Source organism: Neovison vison, chromosome 2 (genome assembly GCF_020171115.1).
Source record: "Neovison vison isolate M4711 chromosome 2, ASM_NN_V1, whole genome shotgun sequence".
Lineage (NCBI taxonomy): Eukaryota > Metazoa > Chordata > Mammalia > Carnivora > Mustelidae > Neogale > Neogale vison.
The window spans coordinates 40,768,167-40,785,528 of record NC_058092.1 but is presented as its reverse complement, the minus strand read 5'-3'; the positions used below and the strand labels follow the sequence as shown (position 1 = coordinate 40,785,528).

Sequence of the window (17,362 nt, the reverse complement as noted above, 5' to 3'; positions counted from 1 at the left end):
TAAATAGCAATAGATTGATTTTAAAAAAAAACAGGTTAAAAATTTAAGTTGGGGATTGTAGGGCTTTTGAAATACTCACTTTTCTTGTACTTCAGTTTCATCATTTTATCTCTAAGGGATAGGATATTTTGATGATGTAGACCATTATTTAAATAGTGAAGAGAGAGAAATAAGTTGTCTGCAAAAGATAAGTGTTGTGAGTGGAAAGATTTCTCTTTTTTTATAGAGTCTATTCCTTTTTTCAGAATTTTGTGATTAAAAACTATTTGTGATTTTAAACAAGAATAAATCTTGGTATGACAAACATGGGTGGATTTAGAGGATATAATGCTAAGTGAAATAACTTAGAGAAAGACAAATACCGTATGATTTCACTTATTGTAGAATTTAAGAAATTAAAGAAAGGAAGAAAAACAAAAAAAGCAGACTCTTAAATATAGAGAATAAACCTATTTATCAGAGGAAAGGTGGGGGTCATTAAGAGTGTACTTACTGTGGTGAGCACTGAGTAATGTATAGAATGTTGAGTGAACCATATTGTACACCTGAAGTTAATGTAACACTGTACTTTAATTATATTGGAATTAAAGTAAAAAAAAATCTTGTTATGACAAATGTTAGAATAAAGGCAGTTAGTTCATCTTTATTGAGAATTTTACCAAGTACCATTTAAGCACTTAATATGTGTTAACAAGTTTCATAAAATCCCAGTGAACAAGTAGGGTTATCGCTTCCATTTTACTGAGGAGAGAACTGGGAGTGAACCTTCTCAAGATTATCCAACTGTAAATGATAGAGATAGAAAACAGTGGGTTTTGGGGCACCTGGGTTGCTCAGAGGGTTAAGCCTCTGCCTTTGGCTAGGGTCATGGTCTCAGGGTCCTGAGATTGAGCCCCGCATCGGGCTCCCTGCTCGGCGGGGATCCTGCCTCCCTGCCTACTTGTGATCTCTGTGTCAAAAAAATAAAAAAAAATCTTTTTAAAAATTAAAAAAAAAAACAACAGCAATGGGTTTTTGGCTTAAGAGCCTCTACTCCTCACTTTGAGCATATTTAATAACGTGAGATTCTGAAGGATCTATGCCTTTAGATAACTTCTATGCCTATATCTATGTCTTTAAGTAACTTCTAGAATAATAAATGGTTTGGGGGAATTAATAGATTATATATGTAATGTCAGAATAAAGTATTCTATATAGATCTCTAAAATATTTAAAGTTGTTCCCAAACCTTGCTGTGCATAAGAATCACTTGAAGAATTTGGGAGATAAATTAATAGATTAATTAATAGATTAAGAGATTAATCTATTAATCTGGACCCCATTCCAGACAGAAAGGAAGAACCCATCAGAAAGGATGAACACCCAACTTTTGTTGCAACATGGATGGGACTGGAAGAGATTATGCTGAGTGAAATAAGTCAAGCAGAGAGAGTCAATTATCATATGGTTTCACTTATTTGTGGAGCATAACAAATATGGAGGACAAGGGGTGTTAGAGAGGAGAAGGGAGTTGGGGTAAATTGCAAGGGGAGGTGAATCACGAGAGACTATGGACTCTGAAAAACAATCTGAGGGGTTTGAAGTGGCGGGTGTGTGGGAGGTTGGGGTACCAGGTGGTGGGTATTATAGACGGCACGGATTGCATGGAGCACTGGGTGTGGTGAAAAAATAATGAATACTGTTTTTCTGAAAATAAATAAATTGAAAAAATTAAAAAAAAAGAATCACTTGAAGAGTTTGGGAGATTAATTAATAGATTAATAGATTAATTAATAGATTAAGAGATTAATCTATTAATCTGTACCCCATTCCAGACTACCTGAATTTTAATCACCGGGAGCAGGAATTTGATATATCTGTCTTTCTAGCCTAGCACGAGGCAGACATTTATGCACCAGTGGTATATAGTATGTAACAGAATAGCCTAAAACAAAAACAATATGTGATAAGGATGAATAATTATGGTGGCTAACATTTGTAGAGTACTTTTGTATTGTCTCATTTAATTGTTATAACAATCTTGTATATTTTTTTTTTTTAAAGATTTTATTTTATTTATTTGAGAGAGAGACAGTGAGAGAGAGAATGAGCGAGGAGAAGGTCAGAGAGCGAAGCAGACTCCCCATGGAGCTGGGAGCCTGATGTGGGACTCGATCCCGGGACTCCAGGATCACGCCCTGAGCCGGAGGCAGTCGTTTAACCAACTGCGCCACCCAGGCGTCCCAACAATCTTGTATATTAAGTTGGTATTATTACCTCCTGTTTGTAGATGGGGAAACTAAATCTCAGAGTACTTCATTTAATGTGGTCAAAGTCACACAGCTAATGAGCACGTGATAAAACCAGGATTTGAAAACAGATCTGCAAGACTACAGGACATAGAACATCCCATACTTGACCCCATTAAATTATAGTAGATTATAGATCAGAGAGAACTAAATACTGAATATGAATTGTTACTGTAGGGGTCTTTTTGCTTAAAAAAAAAAAGAATATATAAAAATTAATGTTTGTATGCCATCTCTTTTTTACACATTTTCTATTAATGACAATAGGTCATCGTAATTGGTGAATTCCCTAAGGGCCAGTTTCATTTTTAAAAATTTGGTTAATGCATATATGTAACTGTAACTGAGATTTGTATTGAGGCTCAGATGTCTATAACTATCTCCTCCTACTTCTCTGATACTTCTATTTAATATTTTCTCTGATTTTACTTTTCCTACATACTTCTGAAATATTGGCATTTCAGAGGTTCCATCATGAGGCTTTTCTTCACACTATTTCCTCATTTCAGATAAACTTAATCCACTCTTGGGTGGCTCAGTGGGTTAAAGCCTCTGCCTTCGGCTCAGGTCATGATCCCAGGATCCTGGGATCGAGCCCCGTATTGGCTCTCCACCAACCCCAGAACAGCCCTGCTTTAACACTTGGTTCAAATATCACACCTTCTTCCCAGCTTTTTTTCCCTGATATTCAAATTACTTCCACTCTTTTGCCTCCATAGAGTATCTTATATATTCCTCTATTGAAGTTTATAGTAAATGGAAGGAAGAGTCATCAGCTTTTGAGTCATACAGTAGAGTACTTGAAGAAGGCTTAGGAAAGGGTTATCACAGTGATTAACATACTTGGAAAGTAGGCATTTGAAAGAACATTTAGAAGAATTTAAATATAGTAGATTGTTGGAAATTGTCTGTTACAGATGCTTACAGAAAATCAAATAATTGTTTATGAGAAAAAAATTTTTTCCTTTCTGCTCCAGAAAGAGGAGAAAATTGTGTTAAGCATCTTTTTGAGGCCTCATTGGCTTTCCACCATAATCTCATTGTCTTTCTTTAGAACTCTACAATTTAGTGTGGACACTTAAATCTACTACTTTTGTTTCTCTGGCCTTTTACTTGCATAGCTGAGAAAGTTTCATGCCAGAATGGACCTTTTTTTTTTTTTTTTTTTAATAGTTCATTTGATTGTAACAGAGTACTAATGAGGTCTGTGAAATAATAGAAAAAATATATATTGGTCTCTGTCCCCCAGTTCCTGGTACAGAGATCTAAAACCTTTCTAACTTCTTAAGTGGTAAGAATCTAGTATTATCTTTTGTTCTAATATTTGGTTTTTGACCTTGGTTCCTAATGTAGAACTACTAAATCCCTTGGAATTTCCTGGGCGATAGGAGTGACTTTTGTTCTATTGAGGAGATTTTGGCACCTAGATAGCTTCAGGATGGGGACTGATCACCAGAAAGACTAGACCATGATTAGAAGCTTGGAACTATCATTCCTACCCCCATCCTCTATGAAGGGGAGAAGGACTAGAGATTGAGTTAGTGATGGTTCATGCCTGTGCAATGAAGCCCCCTAAAAATACCAGTAATACATGTTGGGAAACTTCCAGGTTGGTGAATATATGAGGATGTGAGGAGGGAGAGTGTGCCCAGAGAGGGCATGGAAGCTCAGCATGCCTTCCTATATGCCTTTCTCTAGGCGCCTCTTCGATCTGGCTGTTCCTGAGTTACATCCTTTTATAATAAGTCAGTAATCTAATAAGTAAAATGTTTTCCTGAGTTCTTTGAACCACTCTAGCAAATTAATTGAATTGAAGAGAGGATTATGGGAACAACTGATTTTTAGCCAGTAGGTCAGAAGCACAGATAACAAGTATGGACTTGTACTTAGCATCTGAGGGAAGTAGGCTTGTGTAACTGAGCCCTTAACTTGTGGGATCCAATGCTGTCTCTAGATAGATAGTGTCAGAATTGAGTTAAATTGTAGGACACCTAGCTGGTGTTACAGAATTGCTTGATGTGTAGAAAACTCACACATCTGGTGTCAAGTAAAATAGTGTTGTTAGTAGTAGAGTATGAGAGTAGAGGAGACACACAGGATAGTGTTTCATCCCCAAATAAGGTAAAAGGTAAAAATTCCACAATTCATGGCTGTAGAATGATGGGCCTTTATAGAACTTCTCATTGGCTCTACTCAGGGCAAAAACAAAAAGGGGGGATAATATTGTGAATTTAGCACTTAAATCTACTTTTGTTGTTTCCTCAGTACCCAGAATTGTTCTAGGTAAGTTACTAAATATGTATTGGATGGGTTGATGTTGGAATGAATGAATGAAATATTCAGATAAATGATTGAGATGCATGAGTGCTTTGTAAGTACAAAACAGTGTAAAGTCATTGAGACTTAAAGCAAACCAAGAAGCCGACTCTTAACTATAGAGAACAAACTGATGGTTACCAGAGGGGAGGTGGGGGGGATGGGTTAAATAGGTGATGGGGATTACGGAGGGCACTTGTGATGAGCACTGGTTGATGGAAGTGTTAAATCACTAAGTTGTACACCAAAGCTAATATATGTTAATGTATGTTAACTAACTGAAATTTGAATAAAAACTTAAAAAAAAGAAAAATAATTGAGAAAAAGGTGGTGTGAATCAGTTAAATTTTCTTGAAGAAAATGATTCATATCTGGGTTTGCATCTCCACTAGGCAATAATAGGTAGGCATTTCTTTCTTCATGATCCCATTGCCTTTCATATTAGTTGTTTCAATTAGTTATTTCTGTAACTGCCTGTCCTGGGAAGAACATGTCTTGTCATTTTTGTTTTCCCTCTGGTCCTAAAACACTGTGTTCAGGGAATAAAAGAATGAATGAATTTGAACTGGTGGAAAAGAGGATCAGTGTGATTGGAGGAGAGAAAGTCTGGGTTTGTTGGAAGAATTCACTTGATGGCAAGAGCAGAGTTGTGAATGCTAAAATATTAATACTTTGTGGGTCCAAAGTTTATTTTTTTAGGTATTTTGAAATTATTTGACTCTGACATGCCATAGAGTAATAATTTCAAATAATTGAACAAAAGTATACTAATTTAGAAAATATTTTTCCTATATTTTAAGTATTTTCAGGAGATGAAAAAAATGGTTAATGGACACAACAAAGCCAGTATTACTGGGTAGGCTGGGTGGCTCAGTCAGTTAAGTGTCTAACTCTTGATGTCAGCTCAGATCATGACCTCAGGGTCATGAGATGAGGCTCTACATCAGGCTCTGTGCTGGGGATGGAGCCTACTTAAGATTTTCTGTCTCCCTCTCGCTCTATCCCTTTCCCCTCCTTCTCTGGAGAAAAAAAAAAAAGTAATATTTTCCTAGTTCACAGGCTTTCCAAACATGTGGTATATGTGGAGTTGCCTATACTTTAAATTCTATCAACTAATAATATATATGATTATATATGTAATAAAAATTTATCATTTCTATTTTCATAAATTCTAAATACTTTTTTTGTTTATAAATTCTTATAACTTAAATGTATTAAATGTATTAAGTATTTAGTTTTACTGATCTGTAATAAGTAATTTGGAAATTGGCCAGGTGAGGGGGCTGCTAATAAGAATAAAGCTAATGATATGGGGCGCCTGGGTGGCTCAGTTGGTTAAGCATCTGCCTTTGGCTTAGGTCATGATCTTGGAGTTCTGGGTTGAGACTGCCACAGTTTGGGCTCTCTGCTTAGTGGGGAGTCTGCTGCTCTTCCCACCCCCCAGCTCATGTTCTCTTGCTCTCTCACTTTCTCTTGCTCTCAAATAAAGAAATCTGAAAAATAAAAAAATAAAGCTAATCATAATGCTGTGATGTAATTATTGAAGCATTACTGAAGAAACATCCAGAAAAATGCTGATCTGTTAATAAGTAATCTGTATTATACAGAGAATAATGAGTATTATAAGGATACTCCCTATTTTTATACTTTTCATACTATTTCAAGAGTTAGTTGTACTTATTTTATTTCCCATATATTTCTTAGCCTTTTATAATTTAATTTTTACTAAAACTTTAAAAATATGTCTAATAATCTCTTCTCAGACCTCATACTATTAGACCATTTTCACATTTTTCAGTTTTGTCTAATCTGTCCTTAAAATACCTTCTTTGCCCCTTCTTTGACATATTCCTGGTCTTTTCCCCTCATATTTAACCCTTATATTTTAATTGTTTTGTTTTTGTCTTTAGTTTTCTCTCCTCTATTTCTTATATGTATGAATTTGACAAGACTCTTTGTCTCAACTACTCTTCACCAAAGAAGAAAGCTTATAGGGGAAGGGAATTAAAATACCTTTAGGCCTGCTTTTATTTGCCTTTAACATATATTGCTTTACTAGCTTTGAATTTTTAAATTACTTTGGCTCCATTTGGATATTACCTGAACTGCTTATAGTAAAATTAATTGTTGAATATATTTTTATCCTTGCCAGAAGGCAAGCTGTGTTACGTCCATTAGTCTATCTCCATTGCCTAGCCTAGAGCTTGGTATGTAGTTCGCCATTAATACATATTTGTTAAGTAAACAAATGATTCCTACTGTCACTTTGAAGTTAACATGTTCAAAATTGAACTCATCTGAAATTTTCCATTGCTCCTATATCCACTTACTGTTTGATGTCCAGATCAAATGCTTTCTCTTTTCTGAGACTCTCCTTAATCCTCCCAAAAATCTCTCTCCCTATTCTAGATTCCTTTCAGCAAATAATACTTTTATTGTACCTTCATTCTGGATTACATTTTACATATTTATGTACAAAATAGGTTGAGGTCAAAGACTAACTTTCTACCCAAAAACAAATACATTATTTAAAATGATCCTAAGGTCTTAGAAAATGAAAGTGGAGGTGGGTCACTGATCCTTCTGCATAGTGTTGCCCTCTACCCCATCTTGCTACTTCTCACTTCTCTTTCAGTCTTTTTTTTTTTTTTTTAAGGCTTATTTATTTATTTGAGAGAGATAGGGAAAGAGAGAATATGTGTGCATCTGCAGGAGCAGGGGGAGGGGCAGAGGGAGAGAATCTTCAAGCAGACTCCCTGCTGAACATGGAGTCCTTCATGGAGCTTGACTCCACAAACCTGAGATCATGACTTGAGCCAAAACTGAGAGTCGGTTGCTCAGTTGACTGAGCCATGCAGGCACCCCCATTTATCCTACAGTCTTGATTGAGACATGATTTCATCTAAGAAGCTTTCTGAGCCTTGGTCAGGTGTTGACTATGTGGCTTTTTTTTTTTTTTTTTTTTTTGGTATTTGTTTTTTGAAGATTTATTTATTTTTACTTTAGAGAGAGAGAGAGTGTGTGTGGGAAAGGGCAGAGGGAGATGGGAAAGAGAATCCTCAAGCAGACTCTCACTGCTGAGCACAGAGCCCAACCTGGGACCTGATTCCAGGATCCTAGATCATGGTATGAGCTGAAATCAAGAGTAAGTTGCTCAACCGACTCAGTCAAACAGGCATCCCTGTTTTTGTTTTTTGGTACTCCTCCAGCTCATTAATTTAACAAATAAGTATCGGGTGTCATTTAATGCTTGTGCTGTGCTAGGCAACTGGGATAAAGTAATGAACAAAATTACTATTATCTTGTCTGTCACATAGCGTACAGATATAAAACAAGTATTCACCAAATAAGTAATTGTCAGTTACTATGAAGGAAAAACACACTGTTCTATGTGAGAGTAAGCCTATATAGATGGGGGGTTAAGAAGAATTTTTTGAAAAAGTGTATCTAACAAACTTCAGTTATGATTAAGATTTAGCCAGACAAGAAATGGGGAAAAGTCATTTCAAACAAACATACTATCTTCAAAAGACCTAAGAAAAATAGAGTTTGATGCTTTTGAGAACACAAAGATAGGCCCATTTTGGCTAAGGAAATAGTATTACCTCATTATACAGATGAGGAAACTGAGGCTCAAAAGGGGTTCGGTGAGTGTAGAATGTATTAAGGTCATAAAATTTGTAAGTGGAAAAGTCTAGGTTCAAATTTTGGACTTTGTAAATCCTTAGTATTCTTTCCATTATACCTTGAATTCCCGAGTGAAAATTTGAACAAAATCTTTTCAAACTCTGGCATTTTGTTTCTTTTCCAACACCATAGAAAATTCTTTCACGGTTTTCTGTTTTTTAGCAAAGGAAATATTTCTGTGTGGAGCCATTGCTGTCAAAAGAAGAGATAATTGACCTGGAAGTAGGCAGAGATGCTTCCATTGAATTTGTGGCTTTGAAAACTCATTTTAGTATTTGTTTGACTCAGGATTTATGAGCCTCCAGGTTGTCAGGGGTCTATGGAATCCACTGTCTGTATTAATCTGTGAATATCTTTGTATTTTGCCAGTGGAGCTTTACAGCTCTCAAAATTCATAGCAAGCATCTTACATTCTACTTTATTTCCATTCAACAGAATAACATTGTAAACTTGACCCACTTCTGACAAATAATTTAAGTTAATGTTTCCAAAATACACAAACTCCTTTGGGGAATTGATTTCTAGGCAGCTGATAAAACACTGAAGCGTTATTCCCCCCCACCCTTTTTTTCCCTATTTCATTTTGATGTGGACTTGGATGGGCAAGGGAAGGGAAGTTGTTATGACGCAGAGGCAAAGTTGGAAACGCCAAGTTTTTTCCTCCAGGGAATGTTTGTTACCCTGCAGTGAACTGCCTGCAATCCAGGATGTCACAGCGTGCTTGCTCAGTAGCCTGCCAAAATGCCCATATCATGTCAGTACTATGCTATGTTCCAAGTAACTGGAGACTTGCTAGCTTAGAGACCGACTTCAGGAATGTTTTATATGAGGAAACTTACCAAGTAATATTCCTGTTTCCTTTTGTAACCTGGTACAGTCATGGTATTTTGTTTATCAGAGAATTTTTGCCTCTGTGCTTTTTCCTTCTAAATGTTCTTTTTACTAAGAATAATTATAACATAAAAGACTGATTTTATTTCTTGAGTCCATTTTTTCATTTGTGATTTTGTATCTTACTCCTCTCAATCTGAAGAAGAAAATAAGTTAAAAAAACCTTTAAGGTACTTATTTTACTTGTTCTGGCATTCTTAAACATTGGTTTTTGTTGGGGCGCCTGGGTGGCTCAGTGGGTTAAGCCTCTGCCTTCGGCTCAGGACATGATCTCAGGATCCTGGGTTAGAGTCCCGAGTTGGGCTCTCTGCTCAGCGGGGAGCCTGCTTCCCCCTGCCTCTCTGCCTACTTGTATTCTCTCTCTCTCTGTGTCAAATAAATAAATAAGTAATCTTAAAATAACAAAACAAACAAAAAAATTGTTTTTTGTGGGTGTTTTGCTTGAATGAAGACTGTGGAAGTAAGCTTTTTATGACTCAAGATTTGGGGATATTATATGCCAAATGCATGTTTTTTGTTTTGTTTTGTTTTGCTTTGCTTTTTTTTAGTTTCCCAAAATACGGTGTTATCATAATAAGTAGAGAAATTTTTTAGAGAATATTTTGTATTATTAAGAAATCATTTAGTGTTTTGTTTAAATTTTATTTTATTTTTAAAGATTATATATATTTGACAGAACAAGAAGGCATGAGGGGGAGCAGTAGAAGGAGAGGCAGAAGCAGGCTTCCTGCTGAGCAGGGAGCCAGATGAGGGACTCCTGGGATCATGACCTGAGCTGAAGGCAGACACTTAACCATCTGAGCCACCCTGGTGCTCCTAAATTTTATTTTTCAAAGTATACTTGTTTTCCCCTACAGCGTTCTCCACCCTACCTGTCCCTGAGCATTTTTCTGTTGTTGTTGTTGTTTTTTTTTTTTAATGGCTTTCTTTGTTTTTTGTTTGCAGGCAGCTATCAATGGTGTAATACCCCAGGAAAATGGCATTCTACAAAGGTATGTTATAAGGTGCTTAATAGTAGGATGAGAATTTAGCCAAGCAAAAAAGAGAAGTTGTTAATTTTTTTGTTTAACTTCTTGATAGAGCTTTTGATCTTTGGTGTAGAAGCTCATTAATATAGTTACTGTTCTTTCAGACAATTTTATTATATCAGTTTCCTAAAGTTCCCATCTTTTAACTATATAATGTTATTTCAGAATGAGTGGTACTATTTTAATGGTGGTTTTATTTTATTTTTAAAAAAGCTTTTCAAGGGATCTTCTAATTCATAAAATGGAAGGAACTGAATCTCAGTACTCTAGAGCAGGCGTTCTCTCCAACCTTGCTACAGTCTTTTTCTCTTCACTTTTGGTTTCTAAATTAAGTTCATGTTAATTTGCAACAATTTGAATAAGTCCTTAATTTATGAAACTTCCCAAAGCACTGAACTTTCACTTGAAGAATGCATTGTTAACATGTGAAATGGTCTGAATGGTTTTGTGTCATTGCCAGAGGGTAAAATTGGAAGATGATGCCAAGAGAACTATAAGATACAAAATCATTCCTTAGATTAGAAATAATTTTTCATAAGTTTTCTTCCCTTAAAATTAGAGACTGGTTTGGATTATAAGAGGACACAATAGAGTCATAGGAGGTAAAACCATTCTCCCTTCCAAGTATAGTTTAATTACTTGATTCCCCCCCCCCACCTTGTGTCAGTTCAAACTTTGGCTTGAATTTCGGTGGCTAGGATTTCTAAGTCACTGAAGCATGATCTGCTAAGTGCAGATGAGGCAAACAGAAACAGCAGACTAGGAATGAGATTGTTTTGGAGAGGAAGAAGAGTGCTGTTGCAAAACCATCAGAAAATTCACCATGAGCTGCAAAATGTGCTATACTTTATAGGAAACTGTGTATATTTAGAAAGGAAGCAAATTCTGTTTGGTGCTTGTACTACCCTTAGTAATTAATAGACCTGTTCCCCACCATTTTTAAAAAACCATCAGAAAGAATTTCATCCAGAGTAAATGTGGCCGATTTCCAGAGTCTGTACCAATTTTTTTTTTTTTTTTCCAAAAGCATTCAGTTATACTGAAACCCTTATCTAGAAAGCAAACCAGCTGATTACAAGAACTTCCTTTATGGTCTTTTTTTTTTTTTTTTTTTTTTTTTTTCTCGGTTTAGAAAGTTTTAGACTTCTAAATATGGTTCCAGTTTTATTTATTTATTTTTTTAAAAGATTTTATTCATAATAAATAATAATTTTAATATCTTTCTCCCATAGCTTTGTTTTTACAGTTACTATTTTAGTTGTAAGCAAGTAAAGGCAGATATTATTATCCCTCATTTTACAGGTAGAGAGAATAAGGCATGAAGTGACTTGGCCCAGATGATACAGCATGATGTTGATGGAGTCAGGATATAAGCAAGTCTTCTGCCTCATCCTCCAAGGCTTATTTCACTAGACAATATACTGCTAATACAACATATTTATAAACTGTGTGACTTATGCTGTCATAAATGGAAGCCATTCAGTCATGAAACATCAAATGTGTGCATGTTTATTTACTACATCTTGGTGTAATATTTTATTTATTAGCATGTTGTCCAGAGCCTTTTTAAACATTATTTTTGGAGACAGTTATTATTAGAAGGAAGTGCTAATGAATTACTTGTGTTAGTAGACAGCATAGGCTATATTTTCTAAAAATGTTATGAATCAGTAGTGTAATTTTCCTCATTGACTAAGTGGGTAGTATTTGTCAACTCACAATTTTTTGACCCAGACACATATTCTGTATGTTTCTTTGTCTGTTGTTTAATTCATTGAGGAAACCTTGAGAAGACTAGGCATTTTTCTAATTATTCACTGTTAACATTTTCAGAATATATAATGCTGAGGTTTTTGATATAGAAAATATCCATTTTAGCCAATTAGTTTCTATTTATTATCTTCTCTGGTGCTCATTTAAAAATCTGATTTTTTTCTAAAGACAAATTTATCTTTAAAACACATGCGTGTTTTTGTTTTGTTGTTTTTGTACCTAGAAATTTTACCTTGGGATGGATTTTTAAAAATTGAAATAAACATGTACAGAGTTCTGTTTACTTTGCTTTGTTCATTGCCTTCCAAGGATGTGTGTGATTTATAGAGTGAAGTTGAGTAAGGATAAAAACACTCCTTTTGTTGAGATTTAGATCTAAAATAGATTTCTCCATAGCATTCCCCTTACCAATCAGTGTCTGTTTTTTTTTTAAATTATTGATAAACTAGAAGAGTGAGTATATCAGATTATAAAATGGTGTCTTCAATGATGAAAAGTCTTAAAAATACTTTTTTTTGAGTCAGCAATTTTGGATGTCTTTGTATTCTATGGATACCGTTGAACATTAGTCAGAATTGATAGGATCATTCCCCCCCCTCTCTTTTTTAATATTGCTAGTGAAAAACTCTAATGCAAATTCATCATTTTAAATTATTTTTATTTTTATTTTTAAAGATTTTATTCATTTATTTGACAGAGAGAGACACAGTAAGAGAGGGAACACGAGCAGGGGGAGTGGGAGAGAGAGAAGCAGGCTTCCCGCTGAGCAGGGAGCCTGATGCAGGGGCTCAATCCCAGGACCCTGGGATCATGACCTGAGCCGAAGGCAGACGCTTAACGACTGAGCCACCCAGGCTCCCTCATTATTTTTTATTGATCTTGAAATAGAGTAATTAATAGACAATATGAAAATTCTCAAATGAGAACTTTAAAAAAAATTCTCTTGGGCTGACAACACATCAGATAGCCTGCTGTGATTAGAAATGTACTATCTCCTAGAGTTAGGGTTTGGTAAAGAAAAAAAAGCACACTAGGGTGTTTCAAACACAGGGAATTTCATACGGGGAATCAGTTCCAGAAATGTGGAGCAGGTTGAAAGTACAAAATGCAAATACTAAGATAATTCAGATATAATGCCATCGGGAAACAGCTGGACCAGCAGGCCCAGTTGTGGGTGGGGTGGTCCTGCTAGGCTTGAGGAAAGGAGTGTAGGGCAAGAGCAGATTTAATAGCTGCAGCATCCTCTGAGTAGAGTGGGCACAGCCAGAACTGTGTGGACTGGGTCCAGAGTATTCCAGGAAGCCTGCTCTAGGACAGGTCTGTCTGGGAGAGCCCCCTGCTAACCACTAAGGGGCACAGAGTTGGGGTGCCTGGATCGCTTAGTCATTAAGCACCTGCTTTTGGCTCAGGTCATGATTCCAGGGTCCTGGGATTAAGTCCCAGATCTGGCTCCCTGCTTAGCAGGAAGCCTGTTTCTCTCTCTCCTACTCCCCCTGCTGTGTTTCTTCTCTCGCTGTGTGCCTCTTTGTCAAATAAATAAATAAATAACATCTTTAAAAAAATTTAAAAATAAAGGGCACAAAGTCACTCCTAATATTAGAGGGAAAAAGGAAAGTGATTGAAGAAATAGAAGTTAACAGGACTTGGAAGCCCTGAGGAACGGCCCTAGCAATTTGACCATAGACATAAGAGAAAGAAGTCCTGCTCAGCTCATCATGGTACCTCTGCAAGATGCAGAGGCTAGTTTTGAAGTATTTAAAGAAGCTAGAAGCTAACACCAATGGCTGATGCTAAAATAAAGTGGGTGTCATTGTTACAGCACGGTCACTGCTAGGTCACTGGTGTAGATAAGATCAATGTGTAGGGCGCCTGGGTGGCTCAGGTCATCTCAGGGTCCTGGGTTGGAGGCCTGCATTGGGCTCTCTGCTTAGCTGGGAGCCTGTTCTCCCCTCTCTCTGCCTGCCTCTCTGCCTACTTGTGATCTCTCTTTCTGTCAAATAAATAAATAAAATCTTAAAAAGAAAAAAAAATCAATGTGCAAAACTCTAACAAAATTTTTTGTGTGTCTGTGCACATACTTGTGTGCTGCTGCATTTTTGTTACTATTACTGGTTATAAGGCCATGATTAATATTTACCAGTTTCTTCTTCCACTCTTTATATTCCCTCTGCTAGCACCTCAGATAGTCAAGTTTCTTTACTTGGTGGCTCATCTCAAACATTTATTCTTAAAATCCTCAGTGGACCTGTCTTTTTAAAATTGGTTATAGTTTTCCATTAACTCCTATTATTGGACATGCCCCAGAAAATAGTCCATTGTATAGCAGCACCCCAGTTTTTTCTTGGTAATCAGGACCTCCCACCTCACTTCATACCCCCTTATTTTGCTAGTTGATTCAGTAATATGAAGAGTACAAAATGGCCAAGTGGCACTCTCAGGTTGTAGTTCTATGCAAGTATTGTGGAAATACTACATTCTTTGGAACTGTGATCTTTGAACCACCAGAACCCAAAGTAGCAGGAAGCAAAAATTCTGTTATTAGGTGTAATAAAAGAAACCACTACTAACATTTAATTCTTATACCCATATTTTCTGGCAATATGAGAAATATCACTGTGTTTTAGTCACTGATAAAAAGCATATACTACATGTTTTAAGGTGGAGACCCAAGTTTTGAGTATGTTGTCTCCCAACTGTCTTCAGCAGGACATTTCACTGTTCTGACAAGCTAGATACTTCTGGGTAACAGTATGTATGAATGATACCAGCACTACTTTTGCTGTGAAATGAGTTCCTTGGTTAGAATTAGTGTTGTGTGGGGAAACCTTAGATCAATAAGGTATTCCCTCAAAATATGAATGGTGGTTGGGGCACCTGGGTGACTCAGTGGGTTAAGCCTCTGCCTTCGGCTTGGGTCATGATCCCAGGGTCCTGGGATCGAGCCTCACGTTGGGCTCTCTGCTCGGCGGGGAACCTGCTTCCCTTCCTCTCTCTGCCTGCCTCTCTGCCTACTTGTGATCTCTGTCTGTCAAATGAATGGATAAAATCTTAAAAAAAAGAAAAATGAATGGTGGTAAAAGTATTGCTGTCAGGGAAGTCAAGTCCACATCCAGAACAGTGTCTTTTTAAGGGAGAACATATTGCTTCCTCCTCCATGATAGAAATGATCCATTACCAGATCTCAAAGGAATGATGCCATATTGGCTCAGTTAGTTTCTCTTGTTTGCAGTTTTCAGACAATTTCCCTAGTCAGAGTCATACTTGGTAAGGGGAAATTGATGTTGTACCTATGTCTAATCTCCATTCCTCTTGACATGGCCTCATTATCTAGTAATGCATGGAACAACCCTAGGGTAGTAAGGGAGAAAAGCTGACTTACATCAACAGAACAATGTCATCTTACGCACACTGGGAGCCATTCCCCACCCCCCCCACCCCCACCAGTGGGTAGTAGGCAGTATTCCCCTCAGAAACATATATTCACATTTTGTGTCATTCTGAAAGTTCTGTTTTCATATCTTTACCCCAGATTTCCTTGCCACCTAATTTTTCTTTTATTCATTCCAAGTCCCGATCAGCTGGCCAACCTATTATCCATTGTCCTTGGTTGAGTATAGATTTGTACCTCAGGTAATCACTCTTTCTAAAAAATGTCAACCTGTGGTACAATCCCAAGTGCTCCCCACTAGAAGGCTTTTCTTTCACTACTGTCTTTCTGGGATAACTTTGGGGGCTGTAATGCTTCAGCAGTTTGGTTTTTTTGGTTGGTATGAGCATGTATATTATACAGCCATTTTTTTTCCTTTCCCAGTCCAAATCTTTTCTTCCTCATTTAACTTGGTTATCTCTTATTATTGATGGGAAGTATAAGATATAGCAGCTGGCCTTTTACCTTGACTTGCTTGTAATCATTAAACCCCAGAAACCTCACCAAGCTGGCAGGTTCTTCCCTGCATTTTTGTGGCATGTATCTTCTAATCTCTATCATAAATGTATCTTAACAAAGCATTCAAATACTTGCTACTTTTCTCTTCAGGATTTGTTCACATTGTTATCAATGTAATGTTTTTTGTGGAATGTCTAGGTGATCAAGATCTCTCCAGGCTAGATTGCTAATGCTAGAGGAGAGTTGACATAATCTTCTGAAAAGGACAGTGAAGGTATTTTGTTTACCCTGCTGGGTAAAAAGTAAAATGCTTATCTTGGTGATTGCGAATTAATATAGAGTAAAAAAGTATATGCAAGATCAGTTGCTTCTTGCTACAAATCAATCCTTCCTACATAGTAACCCTAACTCCATGGATCAGGAAGCAAATATGGGATGTCTGCGAGTTACTGAGTATGTCTCTTTCAATTATGCATTCAGAATCCAGAGAAGTTGTTGCAGGGTCGGTTCACAGATTGTTTGAACATGGTATGAGTGGATTTCGGCCCAAACTTCATTTACCACCATTATCTTCCATTTTTATATCCCCAGGAATTAGTATCAGTTTAGAGTTAGCATGTAGTAATCCCATAAAAATTTAGATATTTTCCTTTTATCATTACACAAACACCCTAATAAATGGCTGCAGGCCCATTAGGAGAAGTCTTAGAGGAAAATTTCTGATACATACATGTGGCTCTGTTGCATTGTGCTTGTGGGGATCAGGGACTTTATGTCTGTGAAACAGTTTGTGTTTGGAAACTGGGAGTGAGTATGAGTCTCTGCTGCAGTTACAGACATTAGGTTTTAGGCTATCAGATCTAGGATTTCTGATGTTTTTAGATCAAGTAGTATTTTAGTCAGTTGACTTTTAATTTGCTTCCTTAGAAATAATCGTGTTCTGGGGCGCCTGGGTGACTCGATTGGTTAAGTGTCCTACTTTTGATTTTAGGCTCAGATTGTGATCTCTCAGGATTATGAGATTGAGCCCTCTTGGGGCTGGGCATGGAGCCTGTTTAGGATTCTCTCTTTCTCCCCCACCTCACTTGTGCATGCTCTCTCAGGGTTGTGGGTGGGGGAATAATAATCATAATAATCACGTTCAGTTAAACACTTCTAAAGATCTCTGAAGGTTGAAATCTTCTGATTGCCACTTCTTGTCTATGCTGTCCATTAACATAATTGCTCCCACCTTTTTCTTACTAAATTCTGCCATTTGAACTGAGCACTTTGGGATCTCATACCCATTAAGAAACTTACTCCGTGTCATCTCCTCAACCTATGGAAGACAGCCACTACAGTTTTTCAAGAATGCAGACCCTCCCTTACTACTGTATTTCTTAATGCTTTAGTGCAGTGTCCTCTGGGACCTCATGGATGATGTAGTAGGAGGATGTATGTATGTTTAGATTGTACATGGAAATCCACTTGAGCATTCTTATTTTCCTAAGCAT

General features: G+C 36.8%; 1 protein-coding gene across 1 annotated transcript in view; it reads left to right on the top strand.

The window, feature by feature from the left end:
• The window catches only part of FAF1 (Fas associated factor 1), a 475,350-nt gene that overhangs the window by 115,895 nt on the left and 342,093 nt on the right, over positions 1 to 17,362 (top strand). The window contains exon 3 of the mRNA XM_044238202.1: positions 10,128 to 10,174. Coding sequence (XP_044094137.1) covers positions 10,128 to 10,174 — 47 coding nt within the window. The remainder of the gene's footprint in view (positions 1 to 10,127; positions 10,175 to 17,362) is intronic.